General features: G+C 34.8%; 1 protein-coding gene across 2 annotated transcripts in view; it reads left to right on the forward strand.

Moving 5' to 3' along the window:
• Window positions 1-174: 174 nt before the first annotated feature.
• The window catches only part of LOC106873658 (RNA cytidine acetyltransferase), a 51,008-nt gene continuing 36,642 nt past the window's right edge, over window positions 175-14,540 (forward strand). The window contains exons 1-7 of one of the 2 annotated variants that reach the window (XM_052966197.2): window positions 175-558; window positions 2,418-2,589; window positions 9,554-9,687; window positions 10,820-10,911; window positions 12,780-12,963; window positions 13,730-13,852; window positions 14,176-14,237. In XM_052966197.2, coding sequence (XP_052822157.1) covers window positions 9,580-9,687; window positions 10,820-10,911; window positions 12,780-12,963; window positions 13,730-13,852; window positions 14,176-14,237 — 569 coding nt within the window. In that variant the 5' untranslated portion in view covers window positions 175-558; window positions 2,418-2,589; window positions 9,554-9,579. Of the gene's footprint in view, window positions 559-2,417; window positions 2,590-6,599; window positions 6,708-9,553; window positions 9,688-10,819; window positions 10,912-12,779; window positions 12,964-13,729; window positions 13,853-14,175; window positions 14,238-14,540 lie in introns of those variants that run through there. The other variant, XM_014921109.3, reaches the window with a different exon arrangement.

Genomic DNA, 14,540 nt, shown 5'->3' on the forward strand with positions numbered 1-14,540 from the left:
TAAATTATAAAATTTTGTATTAATTTTTATTTCTCTAAAATATCATTAATGTAGCACTAAGTCTGTCGAACTACTAGCTTGCAAGCAATTGCACATGTATATTACACACCTTGTTCTCGTTGTACTGATATACAGTCAGCTTCCTTACGACTTTTATGTTTGGAAGAGCTGGCCAATTCTCGTCAATCAATCAACGCCTACTGCAATCTCTGTCTCCATAAATCAAAAATAATTTGACGTTGTCTTTTTTAAATCAAGAATATTCTGACTTACTTGATCGTAATTCTAAGAGAATGTAGAAAACTCTTTCATGTAATCTTCTTTTGGCGCCAAGTCTAAATTGATATAAAATCTTGTTGACAGATGCAAATGTTTAATGAGCAGCTATAGGAAACAGTTAACCTTCGAATCCACCTCTTGCTGTTGCTGTGGGATATCTCCTGCGTCCTGCCGGACTTCTAACTGATAACATTTCAACGTAAACATTTTTCCTGCTTTTGAACAATTATCAAGGACTATCCTAACTGACAAACACTCACTCTCCCTGTTCTGAGATACGTATGTGTTATATTCATATGTTTCATCATATCTTTGCTGTTCTCTCTTCTTCATGCTTTCTTTCTGAGAAAAGGCTTCATCTCGAATAGGTAATATGAATAAACATAAATGCTATATCAGAAGAAATTGATCTGTATTCTCATCCATGAGATATAAATCCAAGGCTCGCACAGGAATATTCTCAAAATAGATCCAGTCTGACTACACACTTTGTCTCTTAGTGACTCTCCTTCTTCTGATGTGTACGTCAAATGGCCTACGTTACTCTGTCCCATGCGTCTTTCCCAGGCTGTAATGCGTGTTTGCATGGCTGATACAACTGACAACCTTGCCGCACGCGTTCTCAATGTATCCGTTATCCATTTAATATTGTGCAGGTCACAGATGTATCAGTGTTCTCTAAGTAAATAGTAATTCATTTAATCCTGAAATACCGAAATGCAAATATAAATTTCGGGATGAATATTCGAAAGAATGAACGTCTATTAAAGAAGGGAAAGTGTTGTTTTTGAAGCTGATTGTTGAATATATAATTGTACATTTAATATTGAGCGCGCTGAGAAACATAGCATATGGAAATTGTAAAGCACAAATGATAGAGATTTTCCTCGAATTCCACAGATGATTCTAAAATAGTAGCTGCAGAAGTTGCAATGGCCTTCTACACTGTCCAGCATCATCAGTCATTTAGTTTGAATGATTGAATAAAAGAGTTTTTACAGGCGGTGTTTTCTTATTATGAAGACAAGTAAGTTTTAATGAACTAAGACGATGTGCCATATTTTTTCCCCCAGAAAGAAAGATTTACTGATAAATTTATTACTAGTAAAACTGCTTCTAAATGAGACTTAGGAAACTACATTAAGATTTTTGCACGGAAAGTTTTGCCGAGTTAAAAATTGGGTATGAAAAAAATGTTTTTGATAGGGAAACACAATAATAATTGGTCATTTGTCTAAATGTGTAAATATCAAAAATAGAAATTCAAAACAAAGCATGAATGATTCCATGAATAGGAGTTCGGTTGTCCAACTCATATTCCGTACAGTTCTGCTCATTCGGCTGCTATTCTCTCAGTTGATGTTGAAGTAACTGCCATAAAAAAATATTTATTATATTTTTGTATTTTTCTTCAGCATTCGTATTGTTCGAAGGATTTGTATGATTTGGTTGCCGTTCAATAAATATCCTTCTGTTCACTCACATTCTAAAACGCATAGAATTTCCTCGGTGAGTGCAGCGAAGCAAATATTTTCTTCATTGAAAGCACTGAAATTCTTCTGTAATTCCAAAGAAAAGAACCTGCAAATTCTTCTCGGTATTTTTTCAATAATCGATTGAGTGAAGCTTACTTATTTCTTATTCACTATTTTCATCATTTTTTAACAATAGGATTGAGCAAACTTAAAACAGACCAAATACTGTTTTGGGTTACGCCATTGCTTAAAAAAACTCGTTAACTGTGAACGATAGACACTATGATAAGTTTATCCCTCTCCGTGCCAAGGTTTACCTAAATATGACAACTTTACGTTTGAGCAGAAAAAAATATTTCCTCTTTGAAGTGGATGATTATTATGACACTATGATTGTCTCGTGGAATAAATTTGTTGAACATTTTTTAATGGTTTTTTTTCCGTAGGTCTTATCAAATACTCTTCCAACAAAAGGCAAGTGGACTCATATGTACTGTTATTGAACATGGAATGTAAAAACCTGAAGTTATGCAATGGAAAATGGAAGACTCCTCTTCCAGAAGCTAAAGTTAAAGAATAATTCTCAGAGTTACTAATTTTTATACATTCACTTATTTCGTCAGCATACCAACTCATAATGTTTATATGTTGTGCGTTTTGTAGTTAAGAAGTGATCACTGGCTAAAAGAACGAAATAAATAGGAAGCGGCTACAATATAATCCATGTTAGAATAGAAGTGGAACCTAGACCATCATTGTAAGGAATTTTATGATAAAGTTCTGCAAAACAAGGATCTGTTAAGAAAAACAAATCATCCGAGAAATATAACTAAAGGTAAGAATATTTAAATAATCATATTGTACATGTCAAATTATTTTTTACTTAATTTTTTGAAACCAAATCTCAACGGGATTAGGTGCGTGAATACGAATTAAAATTCATTTGAATTTAATTGCAACGTTCCATAATTGTGTTTACCAAATCCAGCTATTCGAACTTAGAAGTTCAACGTTTGTCACTTGGTTCGACCATAGTTTATACGTGAATTCACCATTTGAGATTAGAAAGGATTACATTTGTTGTACCTTTGGTATGAAAGGAGAAGGGCATATATTGTTCACACATAAGGATAAGGATGAGATGGATTTTGCATGGTGATTTTGTATCTTGATGTTGTTGAAGGACACTAAATTGACATGTCCTTAGTGTCAGAGTGTTTCAAAGCTTTTGATCATTGAAGCATTCTATATCAGCGTGAAGTGTCATTATTAACCCTTTCCTTTCTATTTCCTAAAGTTAAATTTCAAAGAAATTAAACAAATCATAAAACTATCTTGGCAGTGCTAAATGAATCAGACATCGGCAAAGAAGTTCTATGAAATTTCGTCTAAACAAAGAACTTGATCAGGTCAAAATTCCCAACAATTCCTGTTAGGAAGTTATTCAGCCCATAGGTTCTCCTTAATACCTACATATGCTAGGATTTGCCGAGCTTAAAATATATTCCTTGCATGCATAATAAAATAAATACGGTGTTAAATGCAAAAATTAATGAAGGATGTTTTCGCATACCATCATTGTCATTTTTCTCGAAATCCTACAGTTCCATTTTTCCCAAAATCCTACTGTTCTATTTTTCACGAAACCCTACAGTTGCAGTTCTATGTTGGAAATCATTATCCTAGGATATATAAATCTTGGATGATCCTTATTGAAAAATTACATCGAAGCCCTCACAATAACTGGAAATATATATGTCTTTCAATTATTTTGAGGTCACTGTAGATAGTGAAGACCTAAGATGCAGCTTGTTTAGCTTACACTAAATCAATATTGCCACCCAGTCGTATTTCAGAAGGTCCTTTACAGAAATATTTTGATATCAAATCTAGAATTCATTTAACACATCGACATTCATATAAATACTTCATTTCTAAGGTGACAGAAGACTGAAACGACTGACATTTTACAATTCTAATACTCGGTCTGAGAAACTAACGTCACAATGGCCCTATAAGGCTTAAGTACAGTTAAGGGTAAGGGCTGTGGAAGTTTAACTAATAATCAGTATTGCCAGAAAAGTGAACAAGAAGATTCTAACACATAGACTCACTAATGCAATGATACTATGACAAATTCTACAGAAATCTTTTGTAATTTAGAAGTGAGACTTAAAATCTAGTGAAAATAATACTAAAGAATATCTTTTACATTTAGAGGTACCACAATCAGGAACAAGTGATTCTGAATGTTGGAGGTCAGTTATTAGTGAAATTAAATGTTTTAATACTATTAACCACATCTTCAGTGATGAACTTTTTTGTGCTTTTAATATTTACATATACACTGCCTTTGGATCAAGTTAATCTCCGACCGTCATTAAATATCTTAATCTTGAATATTTACATAGCATCTGGTTTGGAATACATTATTTCTAAACTAAACGTTTTCTTTATCTATTTTGGCACTTCTTCCCCTCCCTAGTACATCAAGAACACTGTATTAGAGCGCCAACCAGTGCCCAGCACGAGCATGACCATTCCTTTTCTCTGCAAGCAAAACCCTTTTCAGTATTACAGAGGTACACAAATCTACGCCTCAACGACAGAATATGACGATGAACATACTGAAAGAGCTTCAGTATATCAATAAAACAGATAGGACGTAAATTCTAATGATGCTCAATGACCAGAATGTCAATGTAGTCTGTTAGTTTCAATGCCGAATAACCGAAGAGTAGCATATGGGAGAGAACCCATGCAACAAGCTTTATTATCAGAGTATTATACTACCTTTCAACTTATATGAAAGATTCGTTGTTTAAGGTTGATTCAACACACGAAATTATTCGTAGGTCCAATGTACTTTTAATTTAAAATGTTCGCAAGCTATCGATTCCAATTCAGTGATTATGTACTTGTCCTATTATGGTAATACTATATTGCAATCAACTTTTATGAATGACTGGTTGTTTAAAGTTGATCAGATGTTAAGGATACTTTTTAGACCTAATACACGATAAATTAAACAAATTACAATCAAACTGAATGGATCTCAACCGTAATAGGTCTGACTAGTTTTCATTCCAAGTCTAATACTTATCATTTTAGTTCTCTATTTTGATGCATTAACTCATCATATAATAATTGAGTGTAATCGTTTTATTTCTCATAAAATAAAATCCGTTGAACGAACCAGAATGTTACTGACAGAATCGGTTGCATGTCGAACAGAATGCTCCTTCTGACTTCACGATCTAAGCTAAATTCCCCCGAAATCGACCTTGCTTTTCAGCCGTTAGGAATCGATAGAATAAGTAACAGCTGAGCACTGAGGTCGATGTGATCGACTAGTCCCCTTCCCCAAAATTTCAGGCCTTGTGCCTATAGTAGAAAGGCTATTTATACAAACCGTTACGCCACCGCCATTAAATCATATAGGTATTTTTAAGCAGGTAAGAAACAGGAGTGGCTGTGTGGTAAGTAGCTTGACTACCAACCACATGGTTCCGGGTTCAGTCCCACTGCGTGGCACCTTGGGCAAGTGTCTTCTACTATAGCCTCGGGCCGACCAAAGCCTTGTGAGTAGATTTGGTAGACGGAAACTGAAAAGAAGCCTGTCGTATATATATGTATGTGTGTGCATATGTTTGTGTGTCTGTGTTTGTCCCTACAACATCGCTTGACAGCCGATGCTGGTATGACTACGTCCCCGTAAGTTAGCGGTTCGGCAAAAGAAACCGATAGAATAAGTCATGGGGTCGATTTGCTCGACTAAAGGCGGTGCTCCAGCATAGCCGCAGTCAAATGACTGAAACAAGTAAAAGAGAAGAGTTTCTACTTTTACTTTATGCAAAATTTCTAGCTCAATTCAGTTTTAAATTAAGTCACGTTTTCACGTTAGACCACAAAAGCAAATGAACATTATATTAGGATTGCGTATCGGGGGACGAGTACTTAGTGAATTTACGTGATGTTTTAACTTTTAGGTTTCGTGTTTCTAGGTTAGGTTTGATATAAAATCGAGATCAATAGGGAAATGCCTACTCATTTGTTTAATAATTTACCATTTCAAAGCTATCATTCCCAGTGTTTATCTTTTAAATGTCTCAAACAAGACAGGTCGGTTAGCAGGCAAATATTAAGCTTTATGTAAAATGATAAACAGTGGGACTCTTGCATTCATTTCCCATATCAACACACCATGCCCGCTGATATATACGCTCTTGAATTCATTAAAAAAAAATTATAAATCGATAAGATAGATTAAGCGCCCCTTCGTAAAATATGCTACAGGCACGCTTTAGTTTAACTTGTTTAATATTTTTTTTTCCAATGCTTATATGAATGTATACATTTATTTTGAGTAACGATATAGAAATTATCTTCTACCATATGGCACGAACTGCTAGAAATAGCAGCTATATTTCCATCAAAACACACCCTACTACTTCAGATGAAGATCATTTGATAATGAGGTCCTGGGCACACACTACCTAATTTTAAAAAATGGGATGGTTACGGTAGGAATTTTTTTTCATCATAGCTCGGCTCAATCGAGAGTGATCGGTGATACCGAAACTACAACAAACCTTCAAGACAGCGAAAAAACTTCTATGCAGGCTCTCCACTTAGAACAAACAGTTAAATGTTCTCTACACTCATCTTTAAAAAGAAAAGGACAGGTTAGATAATTTAGTACTAGATATCGTAAAAGATGGTATAGTCACGACTGGAATGACATTAACTATCAACATACCATACACGATCAGAATTAACTAGCAACGAACATGTGCTCTAAAACAAAATTATGTTCCGGTCGCGCATGTCATTTAGTAACGCTTTAACCGGTGTTTCATCTTAATCTATACAAACTTCGTTATTGTATTTATAAAATAATCGGCATGTGTTAAATACAGATTTTTACGAAGTATATCTAATCCTTCAATAACCGTGAGTAGTAGAACACTGGCTCTTTATTACATATGTCAGGTTTGAGTGGATATGAGACTTATTTACTACATAATTCACCCTTTTATTATAGGTTAGGTACTTCTACGTGTTGAACACGTGGAGTAAACACTAGAGTTGTCTCAGTTTCACTCAGCATAGATTTTCTTCTTGTCATAATTCTCTTTCATTCATTGTTTTCTTATGTTCTTTACAAATATATGTTTTTCTTTTCACGTGTTTATTATTTATAACGCCACGTCATTACCGAACATTGGGTGTTCGGAATTGATTGAGTTACACTCCTGGTATTAACTTTCGATTTCCTCCAAACTAACTAGAGAGCCAATATGTGGTCGCTCGAGCTCCTTGAAATAGCTACCAAAAAATCGCCCTCATACTATACCTGGCCGCCTTGAAAAAAAGGAAACAGTGGATAATGCAGTCTTTGATACATAATGCTCAACTGTCGGGACGTGATGGCCACAGTTGGGACGCTCACAGATATGCTCTGTCAGGGCTGATTTGCTTTAAAACATCTAGAATTTCTAACAGTCCGTTCTATTTAATTGCAGGCAATCTTTCATTTTTCTGAGAGTCAAATCGAAACATAGCCTAATTGCAATTAAGCACCATTAAATTATAAAAATTGTTGGGTGTGTTTGCTCTGAATGTTTAAGATGTAGGGAGGAGGATGTGCCGATCGTAGCATTTAACTGGTTCGAGAAATATACATTTATACCAGAGTATTTTATGCTATTCTAGCTATATATGTGTTATTATTTTATTACTTCGACACCAAATCTTAATACTAATAAGAGTATTTAATAAATGAATCGACTCGCCAGTTCTGAAACTGGAATCTCATCACTTAGGTTGAAAAATGTCATTGGGAAAGACATGAATCTGATACTTATCCACTACAAGATTACAAATTGTTTTTGGTATTTGCGTATGTTGTCTGAGGCTGGTGACTGTGAAAAGAAAATAATTTTAAAACAACGAGAAATTATAAATAAATTATGTGTTTAAAGGGTTATTTAGATGAATTGCTGGACTGATTAGTCTGTGTTCTAGTCAGTTTCTCATAGAACTGCTTTATTATGGTTAATATATATAATCATCGTTTCATATCAGCTTACCGTGACAGATTTGCAAGTCAAATCAACTATTTTGTCTTATGTCGTCTTTGAGACTCAAATTTTAAGATCTGACCTCACAACTTGCCTTCCTCCATCACCGCAATGGCACCATCCACCATCACTAATTACTTAGTATAACTTGAAAATAATAAAAAGAAACATTCTCAACTCTAAAATAGAATTAATACATTTTATTAAAGCTTAGGTATTTGTGTTTCAAAGATTCATCAAAAATGCCAATTGCGCAGTCAGCTATGGAACACTTAGATTCCATTGTTTAGACATGATTCCAGCGTTTAGACATGATTCCAGCAACAGATATTTTCTTAAACCCCAGAAGCTCCTGCCTAGAATTTTAGTCTTTACATCAATCATAACAATGGCATATAACAATGTTTCCCAATCTATTTTCCTCCACACCCCAAAATAACTTTCCAGAAAGAAGGTATACTCCACTGGTGGTTGGAAAACTTTCTTTACAGAAATACCTGCACTAGTGTATTAGAATAGTGCTATATTGTAGCAAACAGTCATCACATAGTATGCGTGGTTGGAGGGATTGGTTTGGCTAGGCTGAATATAGGTGTAGTTTGTTTGTGGTGGAGAAAAATTTGGGATCCCAGGCTTCACGTTGGAAATCACTTGTATATAACCTTTCTTTTTTCTTTATGATACATTCTATGAATGAAGAACATTGTTGGTTGTTTTTAATGGGCCAATCACTAGTTCACTACACTTTTGATGAAAGTGACAGCAGTGCTTGTTGTAACTCAGCCAGAATAAATACCACAAGGTATTTGTATCTGCTCTAATTTTATTAGTTTTCTCACCATTATACATCTGCAAAATACACACACTCAGTTATATTGCAACTTTCCACTTGAGTTTTTTCTTCTATGTGGTTGTTGATGATGATGAATGCCTTAAACAACGCAAGTCTATGGTAGATGACATTTATTTGCTCAATACACAACTCTGTAAGATCAAACCTGGAACCAAGCAGTTGTAAAACAAATGTCAGGACCACATAATCATGTGGGCACAAAGTTCTGGATGTATTTTGTCTTTCATTCTGCATTGAGAACTTTGCTTGAACCATCTTAAGTAGACAGGTATACTGCGACAAAATGCAGAAACTGGCTGCTACTGTGAAAGACAAGAGAAATTGAATAAAAATAATCTTATATTTGAAATTTACTCTAAATAAATCATTAAAAATATTGGAAAAAAAAACCATGAAACCAAGGCATAGAAGGTAGCCTTTTCTGTTCAATGGGCATCAGACTAAAGGTATTGGTGATAAATGTGCGATATACTGAAAATATATTCTGGGAAAAACAGGACTCTCATTCAGTTGGTATGTTGTCTTCAGAAGTAAAAGATTCTAAGAAATTCCTTTAGATTAAGAAAATTAATAACTTTTAAGTTAAATATGAAAATAAAGAATGAGTGATGGAAACAACATTTCCATATTGTTTCAGAATTTTTTGCATACTGGTGAACATAGAATTGGGTCTAACAGACAGCTTTATTGCTTTTCTCTGTGCTTGAAGACTTATTTCTTGCTAAAGTTATTACATTTGCTTCATGAAAAAATAAGCAATTCCCTATTTAGGGTAGTCAAAAGCTCTGTTCCCTCTAATGCAACATAATGTCTAATTTGACCAGTTCCAATTGTTGTCTCTAGTAATTTTCTTTCTCTTACAGCTGGTATTAAACTGTGATATCTTAAAATGACTCGCAAGAAAATTGATAACCGTATCAAAACACTAATTGAGAATGGTGTGGCTAAAAAACATCGCACTATGTTTGTTGTTGTTGCTGACCAAGGACATGACCAGGTATAATGTTTCATATTTATTCTCTCTCTCTCTCTTATCCCTAAGTAAAAATACTCGGTACAAAATATAGGGCATATGTATTTTGGGCAAAAAGGTTATCCTAAAACTCCGAAGCTAACAATTTGAGGGTTACACCTGAAACTTAATCTTTAATCAGTCACAGCTGAAGTATGTCTTCTTTATCCTGATTTGCTGTCTCACTTTAATCATCATTTTTCATGTCCTCATTTTCTGTATTTGCATGGGAATTGTTCAGGCAGTTTTTATGATTAGATACATTTCCTGTTACCAACTCCGATTTTTCGAGAAGATACTTTTTATTCTACTGGATGTGTTATATATGATGAACACAAACATCATGCTCAAGAATTCTCAGTATAAACATGGGCAGGCAAACATGCAAGCATGTATGTTATGTGTCATCATCGTTTAACGTCCGCTTTCCAGGTCTTCGCAAGCTGAGTTTAGTGTCCAATGAAGGAAGGTTGGCATGGGTGCTAGTCGTCGAATTTGGTTCAATTTCGATTTCACTTGCCTCAACAGGTCTTCACAAGCAGGGTTTTGTGTCCAAAGAAGGAAAGGTACGCATAAGTGGGCTGGCTACACTCCTAGTAAAGGCCACGGGTTATAGTCTCACTTGTCTTGCCGGGTCTTCTCATGCACAGCATATTTCCAAAGGTCTTGGTGACTAGTCATTGCCTTGGTGAGGCCTAATGTTCGAAGGCAGTGCTTCACCACCTCATCCCAGGTCTTCCTGGGTCTACCTCTTCTACAGGTACTCTCAACCGCTAGGCTGTGGCACTTTTTCACACAGCTATCCTCATCCATATATCTATAGTATGTATGTGTCTGCATATGTTACATTGTCTTGACATTGATAGTTGTAAACAAACATCACCATTATACAACAAGTAGTGCCCTTTGTTCCCACTCTTTTGTGAAAATATGCTAGGCTATAGGGAAATATCTTACTTGGACACAACCTTGTGTTGGTTACAGGAAAAATATCTGTCCATAGAAAACCTGTCTCAATGAATTCTACCCAGTTCCCATGAGCATAGAATTGTAGACATAAATATGACGATGATTGTGAAGAATACTTGATATAATATTGATCCATTTCCTGTTCCAGATTGTTGTACTCCATCATATGTTAACAAAGGCAGAGGTAAAAGCCAGACCTTCTGTGTTGTGGTGTTATAAAAAGGAACTTGGTTTCTCTTCGTAAGTAATTTTGCACTTTAACCCATTCAATAATAACTCATCTGAGACTCTGATAGGATCATCATCATCATCATCGTTTAACATCCGCTTTCCATGCTAGCATGGGTTGGACGATTTGACTGAGGACTGGTGCAACCGGATGGCTACACCAGGCTCCAATCTAATCTATAATAGAAAACCTCTCATCTTCAATTGTTTGTTTAAATAAAGACTTTCCATTTTCATTTAAGCAAAATCCTTTTTCTTAAGTGATCTCTCAAACACCAGATTAATATCGGTTCTTGGTTTAGGCACAAGGCCAACAATATTACGTGGAGGGAATTGATTACATCAACCCCAATGTACTTTACTGGTACTTTATCAGCCTTGAAAGGGCAAAAGAGAAAGTTAACTTCAACAGGATTTGAACACGGAATATAAAGCGCTGGAACAAATACTTCCAAGCATTTGTTCCAACACTAATAATTCTGCCATTTTGCCTCTTTAAAGCACCAGATTAATGATAAAATCAAGAATTGTGTTATCAAAGCCTTCTAAGTTCTTGATTATTTTCAAAATTAATTGGAACAGATAAGCTGTGTATTTCATTTAAAATATAGTCACAAAATGGTTAATTTCCTCACACTGTAAGGGAAGAATGAAATTTAACTTAGCTGTTTGCACTAAGAAGCAAGTCCTTAAAATCCTTGAAAACACATTGGATGGATTTGTGGGTCTTTGTATATTGAAGCAGTTCTTACAAATTGGATGCTTACTAATCACTCAACTTTTGAAATGCAAGAGGAAGTTGTTACATCAACCAGGTAGACTATGGCAAGCAGCTTCCACTAATACCCTCTCCCTTTCCAACCCTGTGCCTATGCTAGAAATAATTACTACTTCATAAATGAAGGAATGTCTGCTTTATCTGGTAGAAATAAGTAGCAGTCAAATCTTCTGTTTAATCACATTGTTCTGCCTTAAATGAAGGACACATTTGATAATGTAGTCCTTAATATAAACTGCATGGAAAAGAGGGAATAAAATGTTTGTGTTTAGAATACCTCTGATAAAACTGATCTGGGTTTAAACAGCAGTAGCATTATTGTATATTTAAATATTATCTATTTTCTTTACACACTATATATGCCCGAATTACCAAGAGATACAAATGTTATTTCTCAGAACTAGATATGTTGATTTGCTGATGTTATTGTAATTTTGGATTTCTCACATCATATTTGACCACCTTTTTGAATTCAGTGTTCTTATCACTCATGGACATGCTTCTAGCATAAAAAAAAAAAAAAACAGCACTCATGGTTTTTGGAAACATTTTTTCTCTCCTGACATGCCTACTTGCCCTTTTCTTTTCTCAACTTTTCCACTTTTCTGTGTTTTTGTTTTATTCTTTGTACTATGCATGCACTTGCTTATCATTGCAGACTTTTTTACTTGACTTATTGCTGCTTTGTGCCTCCTTTTTTTACCATTTTCTGACAATGCTCCTGAGCACTGGATACAATTTTAGCTGTTCTGTTATAGACATGTTTCATTAATAATTAAATCAATCACTTTCACTCAAGCACTCCTTTTCTTGCCACCTATAGTGTGTTCACTACCATAGACTTTGCACTAACCACTACACACACCATGAGTATGCAATTACTTTCAAAAGGAACTCAAACTGCGTTAATTACACTGATCTCAGTTGTAGACTACATGTTGTTTAATTATTAAACTTGGTTGTTCATCTATCACAGTGATCATCTACATTTAACATCTGCTTTTCATGCTAGAATGGGTTATAAACCATTTCAGTACACATAACCTTGTTCTTTGAGTTCTTATAAAGTTCTCAGTATTTATTAATCTTGTTTGTCTTACAGACATGGTCACAAAAAACGTATGCGCAAGATGCAAAAAAAGATAAAGGCTGGTCGTATTGCAACAATGTCTGAGAAAGATGCTGATGCTTTTGAGTTGTTCTTGGCATCAACCAACATCCGTTACTGTTATTACAAGGAGACTCATAAAATTCTTGGCAACACTTATGGCATGTGTGTTCTTCAGGTAATCACTTTTTTCTTCTTTTGTAAAGATCATTACGTCACTTCTTGAAAGAATTTGTCAAATGTTTGAAACATGGATATAGCCCAGGTGTTGGAAAAATTAGAAAATATAAAATTAATCTATACGATTAGCAATGAAATTTCTATATGATAAGTAATGGAATATGCCATATAATATCAGACTATATTAGAGCTCAACAAATTCAGGATTCTAGATAAATGCTCTGCATCCAGTAGTTTTGTTTATAACATACATTTGTAAAGAATATTCTCACTGGGCTTTAGATGCTGGAGCTAAATCAATAGACTGATCTGTGGTTCCTTATGTGACATTTTGTTTAGGATGCTGCTGACTTTGACTGAAGATTGTTTCTGGCAATCCATTCATTTTTCTGTGTCTTTGGGGCTACTGTTGAGCTGTCTGGTGTTGTACAATGATAACTGTAATCTTCTGTTATGGTTGATAAAGGTTTAACCCTTTTGATACCACCACACCTGCAACTGACCTGGTTCTATGAAGCAAACTAATTTTTTTTGAATGATCTAAATCAAAACCTTCTATCAGTACTTTATGTTAATCTTATGTTTCAGGCATCAGCTTTATAATGACAGTTATTTTACTAAGTTTTTTTTATATTAATTTTGAAATTAAAACAAAACAGATGTTGGCTGTTTCAACCAAATTATGGTAACAAAAGGGTTTATCCAGTAGCATTAACACCAACAATGGTGACCATAATTTAATGCTCTATGTATTATTTTCTCAGGATTTTGAAGCCTTGACTCCAAATCTTTTGGCTCGTACTGTAGAAACTGTTGAAGGAGGTGGCTTAATTGTGATCTTACTGCGAACAATGAACTCTTTAAAACAGCTGTACACAATGACAATGGTAAGTGCACATATACACTTCTTACGGTTGCTTCATGTATCTACCCTGGGGAAAGGGATACTTTTTTTCTTTTTGTTTTTCTTGTTGTAAGTATTGTCTTTTAGAAGTGCATTCCGTAGTTTCTAGAGCTTAATGTTATTGCAAATGTCTGTGTTTATCTCTAATTATCTGTTTATACAACCTATAGACATACAACAACAAGGGTGGGCTATAAAGCATTGTACTTAAGTGTGTGTGTTTGTAAATGTCCATGTCCACGTAATGTATAATGCAACAAAAACACTACTTTAGTAACATTATATGCTTTGATTTCCTGTCAACAGGATGTTCATTCAAGATTCAGGACAGAATCACATCAAGATGTCACAGGTCGCTTTAATGAAAGGTATTCTATGCTCTTTACTTTGTAAATGTGTCTATATGTCTTAGAGAAATCTTTTGTTATCCAATAAGATAATTACCAATTCACTAATTATTCTTTATCTGGCTGTTTGTCTGTCTCTATCATCATGCCTGTTTTCCATGCTGGCATGGATTGGATGGTTTGATTGAAAACTGGTACGCCGGGTAGCTGCACCAGGTTCCAATCTGATTTGGCATGGTTTCTATGGCTGGATGCCCTTCCTAACACCAACCACTCCAAGAGCTTTTTTCATTCTACCGACATGGTTGCCATTGATGTGATACT

This window comes from Octopus bimaculoides, chromosome 3, assembly GCF_046866305.1.
Source record: "Octopus bimaculoides isolate indiv1 chromosome 3, ASM4686630v1, whole genome shotgun sequence".
In the NCBI taxonomy this organism is placed as follows: domain Eukaryota; kingdom Metazoa; phylum Mollusca; class Cephalopoda; order Octopoda; family Octopodidae; genus Octopus; species Octopus bimaculoides.